The sequence below is a fragment of the Typopeltis vanoorti genome, chromosome 5 (assembly GCF_054136105.1).
Source record: "Typopeltis vanoorti isolate ZY-2024b chromosome 5, IOZ_Tvanoo_1.0, whole genome shotgun sequence".
NCBI lineage: Eukaryota > Metazoa > Arthropoda > Arachnida > Uropygi > Thelyphonidae > Typopeltis > Typopeltis vanoorti.
Genome location: NC_143553.1, coordinates 141,490,420 through 141,511,727, shown reverse-complemented (window position 1 = coordinate 141,511,727; position 21,308 = coordinate 141,490,420). Strand labels below are relative to the sequence as shown.

At 36.0% G+C, this 21,308-nt stretch overlaps 1 protein-coding gene across 1 annotated transcript in view; it reads left to right on the top strand.

Moving 5' to 3' along the window:
• The window catches only part of LOC150106883 (uncharacterized), a 134,779-nt gene that overhangs the window by 70,825 nt on the left and 42,646 nt on the right, over positions 1–21,308 (top strand). Inside the window, exons 7-8 of the mRNA XM_090393496.1 lie at positions 169–525; positions 3,219–3,448. Coding sequence (XP_090249622.1) covers positions 169–525; positions 3,219–3,448 — 587 coding nt within the window. The remainder of the gene's footprint in view (positions 1–168; positions 526–3,218; positions 3,449–21,308) is intronic.

Below are 21,308 nucleotides of genomic sequence, written 5' to 3'. Positions count from 1 at the left end.
ATCACCTCAGAATAATAAATGTTTGCATGTAGAAAAAATACTCAATACTAGCTGTTTTAATTATTAATATTTTTTGTGAAAGAATTTTTCATCAGTAAGTTGAATATTATTTTGATTCATTAATAAAAATTACTGAGATATAAAATTATTTACTTTTTTATATAATAGGAGGACCACCTTCCATGGGAGCTCCTTCACCACCATCCAGTCCAGATTCTGTAGCAGAAGGAGATGCATCTGAAAGGTTATTACCACCACCATTGCCGCCACCGCCACCATCTGCATCACCACCGCCAGCACCTTCTTCTTCTTCACCACCTCCACCAGAAGCACCCATAGCTGAAGAAGGAACAAGTCAAGCTGATGTTGTGGATGGTGATGGTGCTGATGCTAGTGATGAAGCACTTTTGCCTCCTCCCATCGAAATTCCTCCTGAGCCACAGTTGAATGTTGATCAGACCACTTTAATTCATAACGAGGAGGAAACTTTTGCTCTTGCACCTCTGGATACAACTTTTATTCAAGGTAAATTCATTTATGCAATTTCTTATTTTTCTTATGATTACATTAGTAGAAAAAGTAAATGTTTGCCTTTCATGAAACCTATATCTACTGTTCTTGTTCCAAAAGGAATTTTCCAATTCTCCATCTGTAAACAGATATGTATTTTAACTATACAGATCTTGATCAGCAGCTTTGATTTTAATGGAGGTCAAATATCCTGGGATGCATGTTTCTGTGGACACGCATCCCAGGATATTTCAAGGATATACATATGAAAAATATCCTGGGATATTTGATATTCTGGGATATGAAAAAGCTTATATATAGCCTTTTCTTACAAAAAAAAAAAAAAAAAATTATAAGTTTTTTTTTTTGCTGTGAGTATTCTACTGTTTTGGTAAGTTAGGTTGGGTCCTGGCTTATTGTAGAGAATAGGTTTTTGTTATGGCAATAGGAAATGGAGATAAGCTGTGTTCAGATTAAGCACAATTCACTGGTAACAAATTGTCATATTTACACTGAGAGAATGAACATCAGCTAAGACTTCAGTATAACATCAAGTATTTAAGAATCAGTAATCTTAAAAAGAAAAAATACGGAACTAAATTCAAATACTTTGAAGCCTGAAATAAAAAGTAATATATAGAAATGGTCTTTGTAGAGCAAGTTTTTTGGGATATGTCCAGTGTGCACAATAAAAGCATGTGACTTCTCTTGACTTTTTTTACTGATCATCTGAAACATTACATATTAAACAAAGATAGATAAATAACCTGGTGTGCTTTTATACTTTTATTGAGTTTTTCCATTATCAACAATCCTCCTTTTCTTTCCTTCTACCTGTATATTAAGATTTTATCCCCATTCTTTTTCTGTTCATTCCTTCCTTTTCTATTTTTAACTCTTTCCACTAATGATCATCTAACAGTTATCCCATCAATTAGTTTCTTTTGAAAAGTCAGTCATAAATGAAAAGGAAGGTCCTTTTCATTTATGACTGACTTTTCAGTAATTAATTCCAGATTAATCCATTAAGTTTTTGTTTTGACTGCTCTGAAATAAAACAGTTTTGTTGTCATTATTATTTCAGCCTTCCACTAGGAGACCTAAGTCCATCAAGGGTGGCTGCATCATTAACTCTGTTAATTAAAAAAAGTATTTAGATTGTATTGATGTTTTTGAAAGGAAAACCAGAGTAGTGCAACTGGAGAAAAACCACCTTCAAATGTTATATTACTATAATATTCCAAATACTACAGTTAAAAAGGACTTTAAGGCATTCTAGTTTCTTCTAAGAGCTTCTTGTAATATCAGATAGTCACCATAAGTATGACCATAAATGGTAAGAGAAAGGGAAGTAATCCTCAACGCTGCAAAATATTAGTGGTAGCAGTCTTCAATTCAGGCATTGAAACAACCTCAGTATTATAGTTGAGGTTAAAATAGCTCAAATATATTTGACATTGGAGTGACTTTGTAGGTGAGTTATCAGATATCACAAAAGAAAAACATACACTTTTTTTTTTTTTTTTTTTTTCCAGCTGTTTCTAAAATTAGTCATTGGTGCGAATGAGTAGGACTTTTCTTCCATAAGAAAATCTGTTATTTAAGCAACAAATAAACTAAATGCCAATTAGGATTAGATATTCATACAGAATCATAGAAATCTACTGAAGATAATGAAAGGCAGTGATGACCAGCTGCCTACAGGTTTCCAGGAAGTTATCACTGAACTAGTTCTGCTTACTCCCTTTAGAAAATGGAAAAGTATTAACAGATTATTTTATATTTGGCACATAGGGAAAAACAAGTAAAAATTCCCCTCCTCCCCCGATTGGAGCATTCTTCACTTTTATTGGACCCTGAGACACAACAATAACAAACGTTGGTGTACTTACATGTTGTGTTGATTCATTAAGAAGCATGTGACTTCTAAGAAAAGTCCTATAACATTCATTCACAAATATGTCACATGCCTATGCATTAACTGCTTGACACTGTTTAAACCTGAATTTTTACAAATGTTATCAGCTGGAACAAAATCAATGAATATTAAAGTACATCTAATTCTACTTACTAATTATGCATTCTGGCACATTGTTGCACTTCTTGTTGCTGCCATTGTCTATCGTACTCCATAATTCCTGAAACACTGCTTAGATGCTCACATATACATATCATTGCTGACATAGTGCATGCAGTCTGAGTGATACCGGAATATTTTATCTTACCAAGTTAAGCCTTGATAAGCTGGGGTTGGGGGTGGATGTATTCATGGGTACAGTATGAGGAAGGCTATTGTCTATTGTGTAGATGAACTGATGAGAAGGCCTTTTGATAAATTTGGAGTTGAATTGTATGGCTGCTAATATGTTCCTCTTTCATGATGGTATATATTTCCTTTTTGCGATGTATATTTATCATGAGAGAAGTTTAGTTTTCTGTAATATATATTCCCCTTTTATGATGTTATAGAAAACTAAATTTCTTAGAACAGATAAAACAACATGCAAAATCTAATGTAATGAATTTTGATTATGCTGGCATTATTTTTCCCATAACTTTAGATTGCTTATTGCTTTTGGTGTCTTTTCCCCCCTCCCCAATTTTATTGTAGATTTTGTTCTTCAATAAATAGTTTTGCATTACGCTATGGAGCACATAAAAAGCGGTTAATCAAGTTTTTATTATAAATAATTTTTCAATATCTTTAGGAGCAGAGAAAACAGTGAAAGCGAAAAGGAAAAGAAAACTTATTGTAGATGAAGTGAAAAATATTTCTGGAGAGGAGATGAAGGCTCAGCTTTCTGATACAACTGATATTGTTACAACTTTAGACCTTGCACCACCTACTAAGCGTTTAATGCATTGGAAGGAGACTGGTGGTGTTGAAAAACTTTTTGCTCTTCCTGGGCATCCAATTTTATCAAAAACATTATCTAGAGTAAGTATGATGATTTTTATGTTAAATTCTGAAATGAATCTACAATACTTATACAATAATATTGTGCTGCTATATTATTATTGTTTTGATATCCAAAGTGACAAAGGAATAAGCGCTTTAAAATATGAATATTCTGATAACTTCTAAGAGCTGGGGAAAAAAGAAACTAAACCATTATAATAATTATTCATATTATTTAAAGTTATGATTTGACTGGTGATTTGGTAAGGAAAGTCTTATCACTTTCAATGAAAATACAATCAATATTTTCACGCTAGTTCAAGATACAGTTATACAGGAGGACTAGAAATTGGGAGTGATTATCACTTAGTTTTTAAGCAGAATAAAAATGAATGTCATATTGGAATGCTTCTAAGCTTTAAAAATAAGTAATGTTTAGCAGCTTTTATAGGTGAACCATAGATTCAGCTATACAAATATTATTTAAGAGAAAATGAAAGAATTCAAAAACAAGAACCAATCCTTAGAGTTTTAGTGGCAAACTCTGAAAAAAAGCATTGACTGATTCAGCTAGGGAGGCTGTGCCGAGGTTATATACAAAGATAGACAAATCAGAACTCCAAGGTTTGACACAAGAAGTCAGAGACAGTCCTGAAAAAGAAGGAAAGCATACCAAAAGTTCCTTGCAAGTAAGTCGGCAGATGCTTGAGAAAAATTAAGAGATCTAACCCTATGACACTAAACAGAGGTCATGGAAAAACTTTAGTAAGAAAATAGAAGATAAATATCAGTAAAGTAGCAAAATGCTCTGGAGACTATTTAATAAAGCTTAGAAATGGAAGAAAGAGTACAATAAAAGAAATCAGATGATAAAGATGACATTAAAAATTGAAACCAAAGATACTCTGGACATCTGAAGCAATTGCCTTGAAAGACTTGCTGTGAATGAAACAAGCTGTGACAAAACAGTAGTAGAAAATATTCAAGTGGAATGCAGTTTAAGTTCATATTAATACTTGATGGAGAAAAGCTATCAAAAGTCTGAAATGTGGAAAAGCAGCTGGAGTAGATAATTTCAACCAAAAATGCTAAAATATGGAGATATAAAAGTTTTATGGTGGTGCACTGCATAATTCAGAAGGCTTGGTCATCAGATTTAATTCTAGATGATCAGAGTAGAACTCTTATAATGCCTACCTTTAAAAAGGGAAATAAACCAGAATGTGAGAATGACATAGGAATCTCTCTATTGCTGATTGTTCCAGGTAAGATTTATGCATACCTTAGGAGGGCTAAGAAAAATTGTGGAAGGAACCTTGAAGAACAACAAGTTGGGTTCAGGCCAAATAGATGTTGTCAAGATCAGATTTTCACTTGACAACAAATAGTTGAAAAGTTTTGGAAATATGAGAAAGGATCTGTGCTTAAGTTTTCCCTATCTTGAAAATCATGTGACAAGATGCCAAGATCAAAACTGTTCAGAATGCTACAGAGTTATATGGGGTAAATAGAACATTGTACAGAGCAATACATATTCTATATTTAAGATGTAATTAGAATTGATGGAAGTATAGGAAGGTGATTTGATGTAAAATTAGGTGTATGTCAAAGGTGTACTCATCTCTATATGGATCACATTATGAAAAAAAGTGGCATGAATCCTGATCAGAATCTGAGATTTTTGTTTTAAGATGATGATGTACTTCTAAACCAGTTCAATTCTTTAACTGAATTGAATAACTTCTGTAATAAATTTGGTATAAAAATCAGCAATAAAAAGGCCGAAGACTATGAAAATACACAGGAACGTGGAAAACTTCTCCTTCATTATCCAAAGCAGAATCCATAGAACAGGTAAAATATTTCATCTAATTAAGCACAGTTTTTGGTGAAGGATAGACAACAGAATAAGCAAAACTGGTATGGTGTGAATCCAATTGAATAAATTTATATAGAATAAGAAATTAGCAAACACTAAACTAGAAGTACAGAAGACTGTGTTCAAAGCAATTTTGACTTATAGATCTGAGAGTTGGGTTAGAAATTAAACACTTGATCAAATACTTTGAGAGTTCTGAGAAAAATTAGAGAAGTGAATAGATGGTGTTAATAGCAGAATCATGTTAAAAATGAAGACATTTGGAGGAAACTTGACATTATTAGTATTCAAGAATGTATGAGCAGAGCTAACATAAGGTGGTCTGTTCACTTAAACAGAAAAGGAAAGGTTAGTAAAACTTGTTCGATGCCAAGATGGTAGAGAAAAACAAAGATGTAGGTGGATTAGCATAGTTAGAACTCCTTTAGAAGTCAAAAATATAAGATCTGACAGTATTGGAAGCTAACAAGTGATCACATGAATCTTGATTAATATCTAGATTCCAAGAAATCTAACCCTGTTCTTTGTTTCATCTTTGGCTTCTATTCTTGTGAAGATGTCTATGTTTCTTTTTCACAGCTTTTAAATTAGTTCATACTAAAAATCTATTCCTTTATTTTCAAGTTCCCATCGTATTGCTTTTGATATCTGATTCTTTTTATCTCAAATAATGCAGAGATATGTTAACAGTTGACTTGTACAACTACCTGGAATTTGGAACCTCTAATCATCTAATAAATAATTGCCAGTACAAATTATTTACTACTAATCTGCACATCATCTTACTTATGTTACCCACCTTTTTTGGACAGATGTCATGGAAAACTCTGGGGAAAAGAAATACATTAGTACTTTTAATATGTCTAAAGAATTTGATGGGTGCTGGTATAAAGCCCTTTCAAGTTACTTCAAATCTGCCTTTTGCAGATAGCTTCCAGTTTCCTCTCTGGCTACACACTACACATTTATTGACAAGTATTTAGTTTTCCCATTTCACAGTGACTGCTGGGATATCTCCAAGACACTTTAGGACATGATTCTTTTATTTTTCTCTTTTATATATATATATATATATATATATATATATAATCAATCAGTGATGTTCATTTCACTTCAAATCCAGCTCCATCACCATCAAATCTGTGATTTCAATGGTGATGGAGCATTTTATAAATCAGTAAACTTTTTTGATCTACCTCTTCTCTTCTATCACTGATCTCCAAAGCATTCCTTATTGAAGATCTGATAACCTTAGAGAAAAAATGCATCCCAAAATTATTTTTCACAAAAAAAAAAATAAATAAATAATAATAAATAAAAATATCCTCTGCTGTCAATTTTGATAATACCCTTTCTTTATAGTAAAAGTAAGATTTCTCTTTGTAGGATAACTCAAGCCTTGGGCATAAATGTATTACTTTGTAACATCACATCAATTTCAAAACCAGGTTTTTTCTTTTGCTCCATTTATTAGGTTACTTATAAACAACCAGTGTTCAGTGTGCAAATTCTGAATCTTTTCAATCATAGAATACTGTTCTTATATCTGCTGTGGTTCCTTAATGGATAACCTTTTGTAAAAATTCGATCCTGTGAAGAAGATTGATTAAATTGATCTTTTCCTATCAGTTTTCTGCTTTGTTTTTGCTGTTATAGTATATTTTCATAGTTGGTCTCTCTTACTATGGGGATAATTTTTATTTTCTGTAATGAATGCCACATTCTGAAAATTAGGAAGAGAGTTTTTTGTAGTGAGCAAAAGTATAAATATTCTGGCTGAACAGAACGATTGTCTCACTTTCTGACATTTCATAAATTGCATATCACAAAATATTCCTGTCATGGCTGTAACTCAAGCCTCAGCATATTCACTTAGAGCAAACTTTCTGCTTTCGGTTCTTACATATTGTTGTAGTGAGAGTTAACTTAATCTTGAGAACATTACAAATAGCAGATGCCCATGTTCAATTTCATCTAGATGCTGATTTGGGGAAAATCATCCTTAAATGATTTATACATTGAATGAGAAAGTAGAAAATGATATTGTCTATTCATCTAAAACAATATCTTCACAAGAAGCAAAATAATTTTCTTAGAAAAATTTTGAAATTTTCAAATTAGTACTAACATAAGCTTGGGCACATACATCACTACATAATAAATGCTGCTTTCAGTTTGCTAGAAATATATGATCCACTTCTCTCTCTCTCTCTCTCTCTCTCTCACACACACACACACACACACACACACACACACACACACACACACACACACACATTCTACAATACACAGTTCTGAGTTCCTTCCACCATATATTAAAGTGATAAGTTATATTACTATTTTTAATTATGGCACAATTACTAAAATAGGATGGGAGGGGTGGGGACTTAAATAACTTGTCAAATCTGATTCAAGAACACTGAATCGTGGTAAAAGGAATGCATTCGTACATGTGTATGTGCAGTGGTAATATGAAAGCACCTGTACTATTTCTGGGTGTAGATTTTGTTCAAGTAAGTGTTTCTTGTAAAGAATACTTAAAAATTTCCAAAGTATTACATAAAAGTGCATATTATTGCCCTTCTGCCCATACATTTTTCCCATCCTCTAGGGGACTGACAAGCATCTTACTTCAGGCTTACTGTAATACAGAAAAAAAACTTCAAAGTTGCATTTACCCACTCAACAAAATCTCTGAACACTTGAAATATTAAGTTGCCTTGTACAACTACCTGGAATTTGGATCCTCTAATCATCTAATAGAACTAAACCTCCCTATCTGCCACTCAAAAAATCAGATGTCTACAAGATCAGTTGCAATTGTGGTCTACACTACATAGGACAGACTGACAGATCTGGTGAGATAAGCCAATCTTAACACTTCAGGGATATTGAGAATGAAAGAAAGCACATACAACAGAAACAAAAGAGTAGAATGACACTAACTGAAATGCTCCACACTGAATACCATTTTTACTCAAGAGCATTTCAAAGAATCATCTGAAATGATGAAGCATCCTCTACAGTGTAACAGAAAACAAGGGATGATTTTACATCAGGTCTGAGCTTCCTTAATTTATCAGGACACACTTGTATCTACCAGTAGTATGTTACAGCAACCCACAAACCAGCATAATAGCGAATGCACGCTTTTCATTGTTTAAGCGTTTTCAAATATTTTTCACTAGAAATGTTAACTGTTATTACTTGCTTTCTAGTTTTTAGTTTATTTCCTGTTATTTTCTGATGAAGTGAAACAAAGTACAGTCAAACACTGATTATCTGGGGCTAAATTATCCATAGGGTTGAATTAACCTTGTTCATCTGTTGTACACACACATTTCATTTTTTTTTTTTTTAAATTCTCTATGCAAGCGGATTTGTAAATAACAGAAGTTGTTACTGCATATTTTGCATCACATCATAATTAAACAATACTGCATTGTCCTTCTAGCAGAACTTTTTTTTTTTCATCACTGTTATGGTTTCCCGTTCTACCGCCATAGCGAACAGTCAAGTGTATTATGAATTTGATCTTGTGTAACCAAATTTATCTTGCACGTTAAGAGTGAAACAATTGACAAATCATTCAAAAAAAAGTATTGCCTAATAACTTTGATAGCTGAAAATAGTTTGAAAGTGGAAAATTCATATAATAGTGTAGAAATCAACCCTGATATTTTAAAATCAATCCAAAATATTAACAAGTGGTTAAATATAAACAAAAATGAAGCCAGACATGAGAAAGTGACTGACACTGACTTAATCCAAAGCGTGCAAGAACCAACACTGATGGTAGGATCAAGTGCTTCTCTCATAAGGAACTACAACCAGCCTACAAAGGAAGTTATAATAAAATTCTTAACAGCTGCAGAAACATTACTTAAATTCATGGAAAGTCAAGATGATGTTGATCACATTGAAGTTTTAGAAATTTGTAGCTGTATAAGAAAACAAAATATAATGCTACAAAGAAAACAAACAAAAATCATGGACTTTCTAAATAAGTTTAAACAGGTTCAGTTTTGTATCACATACTACAAGGATGTTTATCTTATGTTTTTATAGTTTTTGTGTGTGTACGTGTCACCCAATAAATGCAATTTGAATTAAATGTTTTTCAATTATCTAGGCTCTAATATCCCACAATTACTAATATAATTGACGTTTAATATATTTCATGAAACTAGTCAAAATAAATACACAGTTTCATTTGACATCTCTGTGATTTTATACCAAAAGAAATAGTTCTAAAAATTACCATAATACATTTTAAAAATCTTAATTATTAAAAAATTCCTGAATAAACAGGATTGAATTACGGAGTTGTTAATGTGATTTCAAAATCTAGTTGTGTGAATATCATTGCTAGTAATTATCAAAGTTCCAAAAGTGAAAGAATGTATCTAAAAGTTTTAAGGGCAAAACTTGATGTATTTATGTAAAATTTTTCTTTTTTATTTTATCACTTGTATAACATGATTTGAAAGAGCTTGGGGCCTGAAGTTCCGTGATACTTAATGATAGAAGTTGGAAGGATAATCTCTTACAAATCAGCATTAGAAAGTCCTAGAAAAAGTTTTGCTGAGAGATGGTACAAGTGTGCAATGTTTATTTGAGGAACTCTCTTCTACCATCTCTCTTACAGTATGAGATATTATTTTCAAAGATTTCCATTTAGTTTAAGAACTGTTTTTCCTCCCTGAAATAATAGGAAATGTATTAAATGTGGATAATTTCATTTTTTTTTTTTGGTTACTACCTAATTTAGTTTTATTTCATTGTTATTGTTAAATAATATTTAGATAACCATTTAATGTGAACTAGTGAATTAAGTATTTATTTTACAAATGTTTAAATTCTCTATTTTTAGACAATTAAAATAAAAATTTAAGAAATTAGATCATGATGGTTTTAAAATCAGAAGCTACTCTCTCTCTCTCTCTTTGGATAATGTCACTGAATTTATGTAAAACAATTCAAACTAGTCCGTGTGTTAAGGCTTAAGTGCTGGGAGGACATGTTGGAGGTTTAATGGAATATTTACAGCACTAGGAAAGGATTAAAAACTAATTTTAATGCTTCCAATATTTCGTCTGTCACCGAGACATCTTCAGGGGATTGAAACTCTTGTAACACACACACACACACACACACCAAGACAACACAATACTAAATGAAAGATGTAGGTAACTCTCAAGTCCTATCTAGGAGGTGTGCCCTCTGTGGGCGTTTGTAGGTAGCCTATGATGTAAAGCGAAACCTCTGACAATTATTTATTTCTGAATTTTGGAAAGTTTTATGCATCCGTATTTATTTAAATTCGGTTGATTTCTCAGTGTCGCTGCAGATTTTAAAAACGGTCTTTCCTTTTTGAATTTAACTGTGGTGGAGCATGGTGGTTTTCTTTCAAGAGATCCTGTGGGTTGTATCCAATACATGGTCTGCAAAGCCAGATTGACCATAGTCGTGATTGTAGATGTATGATTTGTGTTCTTCTAAATGGATGGTTGCTGATCTACCTGCCTGTTCGAAGAAAGCCAGCTTGCAGGAACAGGATACTTTATATACTCCATGCACTGAGAGAGGAGGGAGCTGATCTTTGGTAGAATGGATAAGGGTAGCAAGTTTCCTTTGAGGCTTAAAAGCTGTGTAGAGGTTGTACTTTTTTAAGGACCTGGTAATTTTTTCTGATGTGCCACAGATGTAGGGGGGGATGGTGATAGCATTTCTGAAATCCTATCTAGGAAGAATATGGGAGAGGAACTGATTATTTTTCTAATTCTGTAATCACTGTAGCCATTGGAAAGGAAGGTGTTGTGTATGTGGTTGTTTGGTTCCACTGGAACAAAGATTATGGGCTGTATTGATTACAGTTTTAATAATGCCATATGTTGAATGTATCTGCCCATGTGAGTGGGTTTTCTGTATACAGTGAAAGAAAGGTTACCATTGGAAAGGTATGTTACTAAGGTGTCTAGGAAGGTTAAACTATTGTTATTTTTCCATTGTAAACTGGATTCGTAGATGTAAACTGTTGAAGTGACTGAGGAAGGAGTCTAATGTGTCTGGGCCATGATGCCAAATAGAGAACATATCATCTACGTATCTTAGCCAGATAGAGGATTTGAGAAGGGCTGAGTTTATGGCTGGTATTTCAAAAATTTTCCATCTAAAAATTAGCAAGAGAGAGTGAGGAAGGGGGGGGGGGCATAGCAGTTCCCTCTATCTGTTTGTAAATTTTGTTCTTCCAAGAAAAATAACCAGAGTTGATGGCAAAGGAAAAGAGATCTAAGATATCAGAAGGAAAAACGTTTTTTAAGAGTGTTAAGGTGTCATTTAAGGGAATATTGGTAAACAGTGTGGTGATGTCAAAGCTTACCAATATATCTGTATTATTTATAGAGCCCATAATCTTTGTTCCAGTGGAACCTCTCTTTCAACTGAATTCAACCTCATTCACAACACTTTCCTTTCCAATGGCTACAGTGATTACAGAATTAGAAAAATAATCAGTTCCTCCCCCTTTCCTCAGCCATTGCTTCAGAAGGATTTTAGAAATGCTATCACCATCTCTTACATCTGTGGCACATAATAAAAAATAGCCAGGTCCTTAAAAAAGTACAACCTCTACACAGCTTTTAAATCCTACCGGAAACTTGCTATCCTTACCTGTTCTTCCAAAGATCAGCTCCCTCCTCTATCTGAATGCCTGGAGTATATAAGGTACCCTGTTCCTGCAAGCTGGCTTTCTTCAAACAGGCAAGTAGATCAGCAACCATCTATTTCAGTTCTGTGGCCAATAACAATAATCAACCAACTATGGTCAATCTGGCCTTGTAGACTGTGTATTGGATACAACCCACAGGATCTCCTGGAAGAAAACCACCATGCTCCACCATAGCAAATTCAAAAAGGAAAGACTGTTTTTAGAATCTGCAGTGGTACTGAGAAATCAACCAAATTTAAATAAATACAGATGCATAAAACTTCCCAAAATTTGGGAAACAATAATTGTCAGAAGTCCTGATTACATCCTAGGTCACTTACAAATCCTCATGGAGGGTGCACCACCTAGATAGGACTTTAGAGTCACCCATGTTTCATTTAGTATTGTGTTTTCTTTGTGTGTGTTACAAGAGTTATTTGTAATCCCTTAAGATATCTGGACTGAGAATCCAAAAATAGTGAACACATCATCTACATATCTTAGCGAGATAGAGGGTTTGATGGGGGGGGGGGGGCTGAGATTTTGGCTCACTTTTCAAAATTTAAATTTTCATTGTAAAAAATTGGCAATAGGTAATTGGGGGGGGGGAACAGATGGAACTATAGTGGTTTCCTCTGTTTCCAATATTCCGTCTCAGCAACAGATGAAATATTGGAAGCATTAAAATTATTCCATTAAACCTCCAACATGATGAAATTCAAACTAAATTTTGAGATATCCACAAGGTAAAAGGCATTTACTAGGTTATTAGAATATAGTAAATATCCGTAATGAAACCAGACCTTTCAGGAGGTAAAATCAAGGAGTTGTGCTTTGGACTAGTGTTGCATTCATATGAAAAGCTTCCAAAATCAAACTTATTGTGTCATGTCAGGTATTGTTGAAACTATTAGCACAAAATATGAAGAGCATGGGCAGAAACTGAGGGAAGATGATGTAGGGAATAAAATTATCATGCATATATGTTAAAAGGATGATTGCATCTAAAGCAAGAATAAAATACAAAAGACCTACAATATAAAATACATGGTATGATATGCTAGGCCTTATATTTAGAATAAGCAAGCAGCAAAAGTATGCACATCTGTATAATATGTGCATTTCTCAGTGATTGCATAACTGACAAAAATAATTACCAATTTCTCGTGAGAGCAATGAGAAGGGGGAAAAAAGTATTTGTTTTCATTGCCTAATTTAAGGAATAAAAGTCTCAAAATTCCAAAATTAAAGTTTTGAATTTAAGTTAAAAAAGAAATTAAAATTTACTTTGTTAATGGTAACTAAATAAAGTGGACTATTGCACGTGTGGGATACTTGCATGATTAAGAGCAAGGGCAGGAAAGAAAAATCATTTTCTTACTGTAACTGAAAGTGACTAATGCTGATAATGTAATTTATAGAATGCTCCAAATTAAATTTTTCTAAATTAACAAATGTTTCTTTGGAAGATATTTAATTCACAAATTCTAGAATTTAATTTTTCACACATTTACAACTTTGATGATAGTAAAATAATAAATGACAATGTCACATATTATTTATCCCATCCCATCTTCCTTTTCATGTTAGGCTCAGTGACCTGGTATTGTTCATGATAGGGCAATTAATCCTCTTTGCATTATCTGCCATGTCGGTAAATTGCATGTGTTTTTCTGGCCAGTTTGCCTGCTTTCCACAATGAAAAACCTGAATTTCTGGAAGATAAAACCCTGCTATCTCCATATGAGACTGGCTTAATCATCTTCAGATGAAAAACCCTGATAAAGGTTTGTGTTCTATACCGGATTTGAACCCAGGTCTTTCCAACCAAAGGGCATCGTCAATACTGACTGAGCTGCAGAGGCTCTTATGTTATTTATATATTATATAAATAAAATATGCAAGCTGCTAAGTGAGGGATTCTAAAATTATGCATTAAGGTGCCATAATAGGAGTATAGTCCCTAATACACATACAACAGAAAAATAAATGCTGGCAATGTGCATTTCATAAAGTCATGTTGAACAGTTATGAATTGAGGTTTTTTTTAAATTAAATTATGCTGCCAATGTATTTTATAACAGTATGTGGTTATTTATTTATTTCATATAATGATGCAATGGCCATGAACGAATCCCCCCCCACACATTTTTTTTTTTTTTACAGGGAGGTATGCACCATCTCAATCCCCTCTTATTTATCCAGCATGGACCAGCATAGCTGATGAATCAGGCCTATTGCTGAGTCTTAAGTATTCCTGACTGTAATCCGTGTGTGTTCACAGGGCTGGTTTGCCTGTTCTGGGGAATGAAAAACCTGAGTTTCCAGGTGAAAAAATCCCCTACCTCCATATGAGACCGGCTAGCTCACCTTTCGTCGAAAGAGACCAGAGAAAGGGTCCTCATGTCACAGATGGGAATCGAATCCAGGTCTTTCTGAAAAGAAAAGGAAGGTAGTAAAGCATGATAATATGGGAAAAATACTTCTGGAATGCAGGTTTAATGGGGATAAACTTCATTTTACAGCATTTTCTACTGTGGATGGAACTAAGAAAGTTCTTTACATACATTATGTTGCCAAAGTATCTGGAACCCCCATAGCTCATACATTGCTTTGCCTGTATGACACAGATACATATCTGCAGTGCTATCTAAGCATTATTTATTAAGCATTGCAGATGGGCATTAGCAGTGTAGACATTCTTTGCCACCAGGATGAGTGGAGGAGTTGAGTCTGTTTGAACATGGTATGATAATCAGTGCCCACAAGTTCAATCATTTGGTCTCTCGGACCAAATGATTGAACTTCCACATTGCACATGCCCCGGTCTACTGTTTACGAGGTTATCGTGAAATAGAAACGTGATGGAACCACCAAATCCCTCCTCCGAAATGGTATGCCAAAGAAACTGACAAATCGAGACTGGCAAACTATTAAGTGTGTTATCACAGTAAATCATCAATTTGCCTTAGCAACCATCACAAGCGAGTTCTGCATGAGCTCTGGAACATATGTCAGTGACAGAACCATTTGCTGAGAGGTATTTGTCCTTGGGTTTCATGGTCGTACTGTGTCTTACAAGCCCTTAACCTGGCATCGTCTGGAATACTGTAAACAACAACATCATTGGACTGTGGAACAGTGAATTGTGGTGCACGATTGGCAATCCAATGGACGTATCTGGATCTGCCAGATGCCTGAGGTGAACAATACTTACAGGAATGTCTTGTATTGACCTTGAAATTTGGAGGCAGTAACATAATGGTCTGGGGCCGTTTTTTTTTTTCTGATTTGGACTAGACCCTTTGGTTTCTTTCTTTGTCCGGATCTTTAAATGCTAATGCTTACCAAGACATTTTGGACAATTTCATTCTTCCCACACTGGCAACAATTTGGAATAAGCCATTTCCTGTATCAGCACGATGATGCTCCTGCTCACAGAGCAAGAGTCCTAGCTCTGTGGTTTCAAAACATGGAGGTGGAAGAACTAAACTGGCCAACCCAAAGCCCTGACCTCAACACTCCTGAACATCCTTAAGATTAGCTGGAGCTAGGTTGCATGCTAGACCTACTTGCCCAACACCATACTACAAGTGGAATAGAAATGAATTCCAGCAGCAGTTTACCAGAAATTACTGGGTGGCCTACCCTGAAGGGTAATGGCTGTAATACAGGGAAAGGATGCCCGACCTCATATTGACAGCAATGCTGTCATGTGTCAAGGGAGTGATGGGAAATACAAGCAGCTGCTGTTTGTATTTGCTGGACACTTTTAGCAACATAGTGTATGTGCAAAGAATAAAGAAATTACACATCTTCTTCTTCTTCTTCTTCTGCAGCTTCTCCCACTTAAGTGGGGTCACTGTTTATTATGAGTCTCCTCCACACCTTCCTGTCTTGGGCTGTCACCACATCCAAGTTCTTCATCTTCAAGTCCTCTTCTACCAGCTCCCTCCATCTCTTCTTTGGCCGCCCACACTTCCGCCTTCCTTGCACATCCATCTGCATGACCCTTCTTCCCACATATTCGTCCTCTCTCCTCATCACATGACCAAACCATCTCAACCTTGCCTCCTGTATTTTCGCTCCTAAGTTCGTAACTTTCACTGTTCCCCTGACATAGTCATTTCTCAGATGATCCTTTCTGGTCACACCGCACATCCACCTAAGCATTCTCATCTCTGCTACTTCCATCCTGCTAATGTTATTTTTCCTCAGGGCCACAGTTTCTATAGCATATGTCATAGCTGGCCTCACTACTGTCCTATAAATTTTGCCTTTCAAATTGATCGGCACCCTCTTATCACATAACACTCCAGCCATCTCCCTCCAGTTCCTCCAACCTGCTTGTATCCTGCATCCCACTTCCTTCTCACCTCCTCCATCTTCTTCCACTGTCGAACCTAAGTATCTAAAGTCTCTCACCTTCCTGATGACATTTCCTTCCAGCTCCAGGTCTGTCTCCGGGCCACCGCCCACTGCGCAACACATATACTCTGTCTTACTTCTGCTCAGTCTCATACCTCTCTCTCTTCCAGTACTTTTCTCCATCTTTCCAGTTTAGTTTCCGCTTCTTCTCTTGAATCTACACACAGCAAGATGTCATCTGCATACAGCATTGTCCAAGGTGCATCTTCTCTCACCTCCTCTGTTACCACCTCCATCACAATATTAAACAGAAACGGACTTAATGCTGACCCTTGATGCAAGCCTACTGTTACTTGAAAACTTTCTGTCTGTCCCGAACAGGTCCGAACACTTGTCTTCACATTTCTGTACATTTCCTGCACCAACCTGACATATTTCTCCGGCACCTTCTTCTCCCTCAGACACCTCCAGACTTCTTGCCTTGGCACTCTATCGTATGCTTTCTCCAGATCAATAAATACCAGATGTAGCTCCCTTTGTTTCTCTCGATATTTTTCCATCATCTGTCGTAACCCAAAGATAGCATCTGTTGTTGATCTACCAGGCATGAAGCCAAATTGTTCCTTTGCAATCTCCACCTCCTCCCTCAATCTACCATCAAGAACCCTTTCTAGGATCTTCATTGTGTGGGACATCAACTTTATTCCTCTGTAATTTTTACAGTCTTGTGCATCCCCTTTACCCTTGTAGATGGGAACAAGAGTACTCTCCCTCCATTCCTCAGGTATATTTTCCTGTTGGCAAACTTTCATGAACAGGTCCCACAGCAGGTCAATTCCCTCTTCCCCCAGTGCCTTCCATGCCTCCACTGGAATTCTGTCGGGGCCCACCGCTTTTCCATTCCTCATCCTCTTCATGGCCTCCGTCACTTCCATTCTACTGATGTTCTGCACCATCCCCTCAGAAGGCTGCCCATCTCCTCTGTGAGTCCTTGCATTTTCCTCATTCAGAAGTCCCTCAAAGTATATTTTCCATCTGTTTCTTATGTCCACATCCCTCCATAATACTCTTCCTTCAGCATCTTTGATCTGCCTCACATGTAAGATGTCCTTAGCTGCTTTATTTCTACATTTCGCTAGTTGGTAAATTTTTCTCTGTCCTTCCTTTGTTTCTAATTGATCATACAGATCTTGATATGCCATGGCCTTCGCCTGTGCCACAACTCTCTTGGCTTCTTGCTTTCTCTCTTTGTACACCTCTCTGTCCTCTTCCACTCTTGACTCATCCCACTTCTGCTTTGCCTTCCTCTTAGCTGTCACTGCCACTTGTACATCATTATTCCACCACCAACCCTCCTTCTGCTCTCTAATCTTTCCAGATGTCTCACCAAGCACCTCGATTGCACAGCTCAGGATTACTTTTGAATTATGTTTCCACCAATCTTGTACACTTTCCAGTCCATCCGAAATCCTCTCTAACACTCTCTCCCTAAAATGATTCCTCACACTCTCTTCTTTTAAGCGAAACCACTTAATTGTCTTCATCCCATGGCAACCAGAAGTTCTTATCTTCGATCTTAATTTAAAGTCTGCGCACAGCAGTCGGTGTTGTTGTGCTACTTGATCTGTTGGAATTACCTTACAATTTGTCACAACCTTAAGATGTTTTCTTCTAGTCAAAATGTAGTCAATTTGTGAGCTGTTGTTACCACTTCTAAATGTTATCAAATGTTCTTCCCTCTTGAAGAAAAACGAGTTCACAATTGCCAGATCAAACGCTACTGCAAAGTCCACAACCCTCTCTCCTTCCTGGTTCATCATTCCCACTCCGTGGCCACCATGCACCCTTTCACAGTCTCTATTCTGTCTTCCTATGTGCCCGTTCAAGTCTCCTCCGACAATCACCATCTCATTTTCTTCCAATTCCCTCATTTCTTCATCTAACACGTTCCAGAACTCATCTTTTTCCTCTGCTGTACAACCAACTTGCGGGGCATATACACATAATACGACCACCCGCTCTTCTCCAAGACCCAATTTCATTCACATGATCCTGTCGTTCCTTCTACCCACATCCAGTACTTCACCCTAATAAAGAAATTACACATCTAAGGTACAAATGAGAACAGTTTGAAACAATAGCAGAAGATTAGAAACTCTATAAAATAGAATAGCTATTCTTGAAAGATTGTGGTATAATCAGTAAACAGTTTCCCTTTGCAAGGAAGGGAAAAAATCAGTCAGTTATTGAGCATAGGTCTGATGCCCTCAAACTTAACAATAGTGAGGTGAGTGCCAAATCAGCGTTAATTGGACACTCAGTGATAAGAGAAGCTAAATTAACTTATGCAAAGAAGACAAGTGTAGGAGTACCATAGTATGTTAGGATGTGATAGATTGGATTCCTTGTTATGTACAAAAAGACATTTGGCACAAAAAAACATTGCCCACAATGAAATATAAGCATAAAACTGTACAGATTCAGAATCTCTCCCTTCGTGGGTACAATAGTAAAGCAGTTCTGCAGGCTGACTGTCAGATAGTATATGAGACTAAACCAAGTGTCAGTGCATATAGGAGACTTCCTAATTAGTCAGCACATAATTCCACTGCTATCTAATTTATGCTGCCATGTCATAATTAGGAGTGGAGGTTGGATAATGGTACTTGAGGGGCCATGTTATGGTGGGGAGACAAGATGCTCTCTAAATGGATTACATGTCTAAGAGCCTAGCTTCTCCCATTGTATGCTCCCCTGTTCTTTTTCTCTTTACCTTTGAAATAATGCAATGATAATAAACATAAATAAATTGCTGTAGTGCTAAAGTACAGAAGGTAAATGGCTGACAGGAGGACATTCCACTGGAGATGAAAATTTAAAAACTCAAAAATATCTTACAAAAAATTTCTTCAATGTCCACCAACATTTATAGTATAAACACCAGTCTAAATGATGTGTGCCATCACCTGCAGACATCCAAATCTCTGCCACAACTACCCGTCATTCTTAACTGTCCAGACTACACCTTGTGTGATCTGATATTCTTTGCCAGCAGATGCCTAATCTTGAATCTCCCCTTTTTGACCTCTTTGGCTTAAGATTTTACTGCTTGATTATGTTTCATTTATCTGCTGTCTCTGTTTTCCCCAATTTTGAAAGCCATTCTGACCCCTGACTTCTTATCCTTGAATCTTGATTTCACACAATTCAAATTCCCTAAAAGCAAAGTCATCTTCCTTGGTGACCTTAATGCCTACATTTTTAACTGGCTTTCTTTTTCCAATTTCACAGACCAAGCCAGAAGAGAAGCAAGAGGTATTTGCTGTAAGAAGTGATTAGAAACAAATCATTCATCTCTCCCAACCAGACTCCCTGATAATCCTCTCCACTCACTCAACACTCTGGATCTCTTCTTAATCAGTTCTCCTTCCAGGTGCATTGTTCAGATCACAATCTCATCCAAGTTTCATCTTCAGTGGAATGTCCTCCTGTCAGTCATTTAACTTCTGTACTTTAGCACTACAGCAATGCAAGGTAGGGAGATCTTCAAGAGTTTTACTCCTTTCCGTGGTCAGACAACTCTTTCCATTCTCCAGATTTAGATATTTGTTGTGATCTTATTACAGAAATTATCCATTTTGGAATGGAGGTTTCAATCCTCACTGTTCAAAATTTCTCACCTTATGTCCAAGCCATAGTTTTCCAATATATTCAAAGAAAACAAGCTATTGTAAGTGGCTTGAAAAAACCATCATTAAAAGGCTATCTGACTTGGATAAGGTAGAAAATGTAGAAAACTTGTAACCTGTGCCAATGTCAATCAGCCTTCTGGTCTGTCACAAATGCTGTTGGGCACAACTTTTGTCTGTCTGTGTTTCTTCCTCTTTCTCACCAAAAATGATTGCAGCATCACCTAAAGATAAGGCTGACCTCCTTGCATCATTATTCTCATCGAACTTCTCTACAGATGACAAGACAAATCGCCTTTTCTTTACCTGGAACATTGTGTCACATACCTCCTGTTGCCTTCAGGCACAAAGACTTTAGAAAAATCTGGATACCAAGAAGGCTGCTGGTCCTTATGGAATGGAATTCCATCAACTGTGCTCAAGAGAAGTGCTTCTGGACTAACACCTGTTCTTTATCATCTATACATTACTGTTATATACAACCAATTCCAAAGAAAGGTATTAATAAGTATTGCCTTGGTGTTGTCAAAAATAATGGAGAAAGTTCTCAAATATCTCAATCCTCAAAATCATCTGTGGTAAATGCCCTGAATCATGCCATCCTGCAATGGGACAACAGCAGCCTAAAAACAGACAAAAATGGAGTTTTGCCTGTTTTCTCACAAAAAAGGACCTTAGTTCCTCTCCATTTACTTTTGATAATGCTTAGCTTAACAATCAAGACAAGATCTCTCTTCTCAGACTGACTCTTACTCCTTATCTTTCCTGGCATAATCACATCACTTCTATAGCATCCTTGGCTTCCAAATTCTTGGCATCTTTTCTCACTCAGGATGTTACTTTTCTTTGCACATCTGAAATCCACCCAACCCTATTGTATTGCTCTCAGATTTGTGGTTTTGGTGGTGGTGGTACACCTAAGACTTCTAAAAATTCTTGATGCAGTTTAGAAGAGAGCAATTTGTTGATTGATGACCCCTCTCTCACAGATTCTCCTCAACCACTAGCTCATGAATAGTCAATTTCCTCATTGTGTCTCTTCTTCAGATGTTTCCACGTTGCTATTCAACTGAACTAGTCCATTTTGCTCCCATTTTTGCCAAACCTGCAGAAATACAACTTTCTTTTGCGGTTGAGCTGCTGACTGAGTGATCCTGCTAGTCTCAGTTGTAGTTTATTCCATTTAACTCATTTCTGTAGAACAGTCTTCTTCATGAAGGACTCAACAAAGGCTACAACCTCCATCTCTTCAAG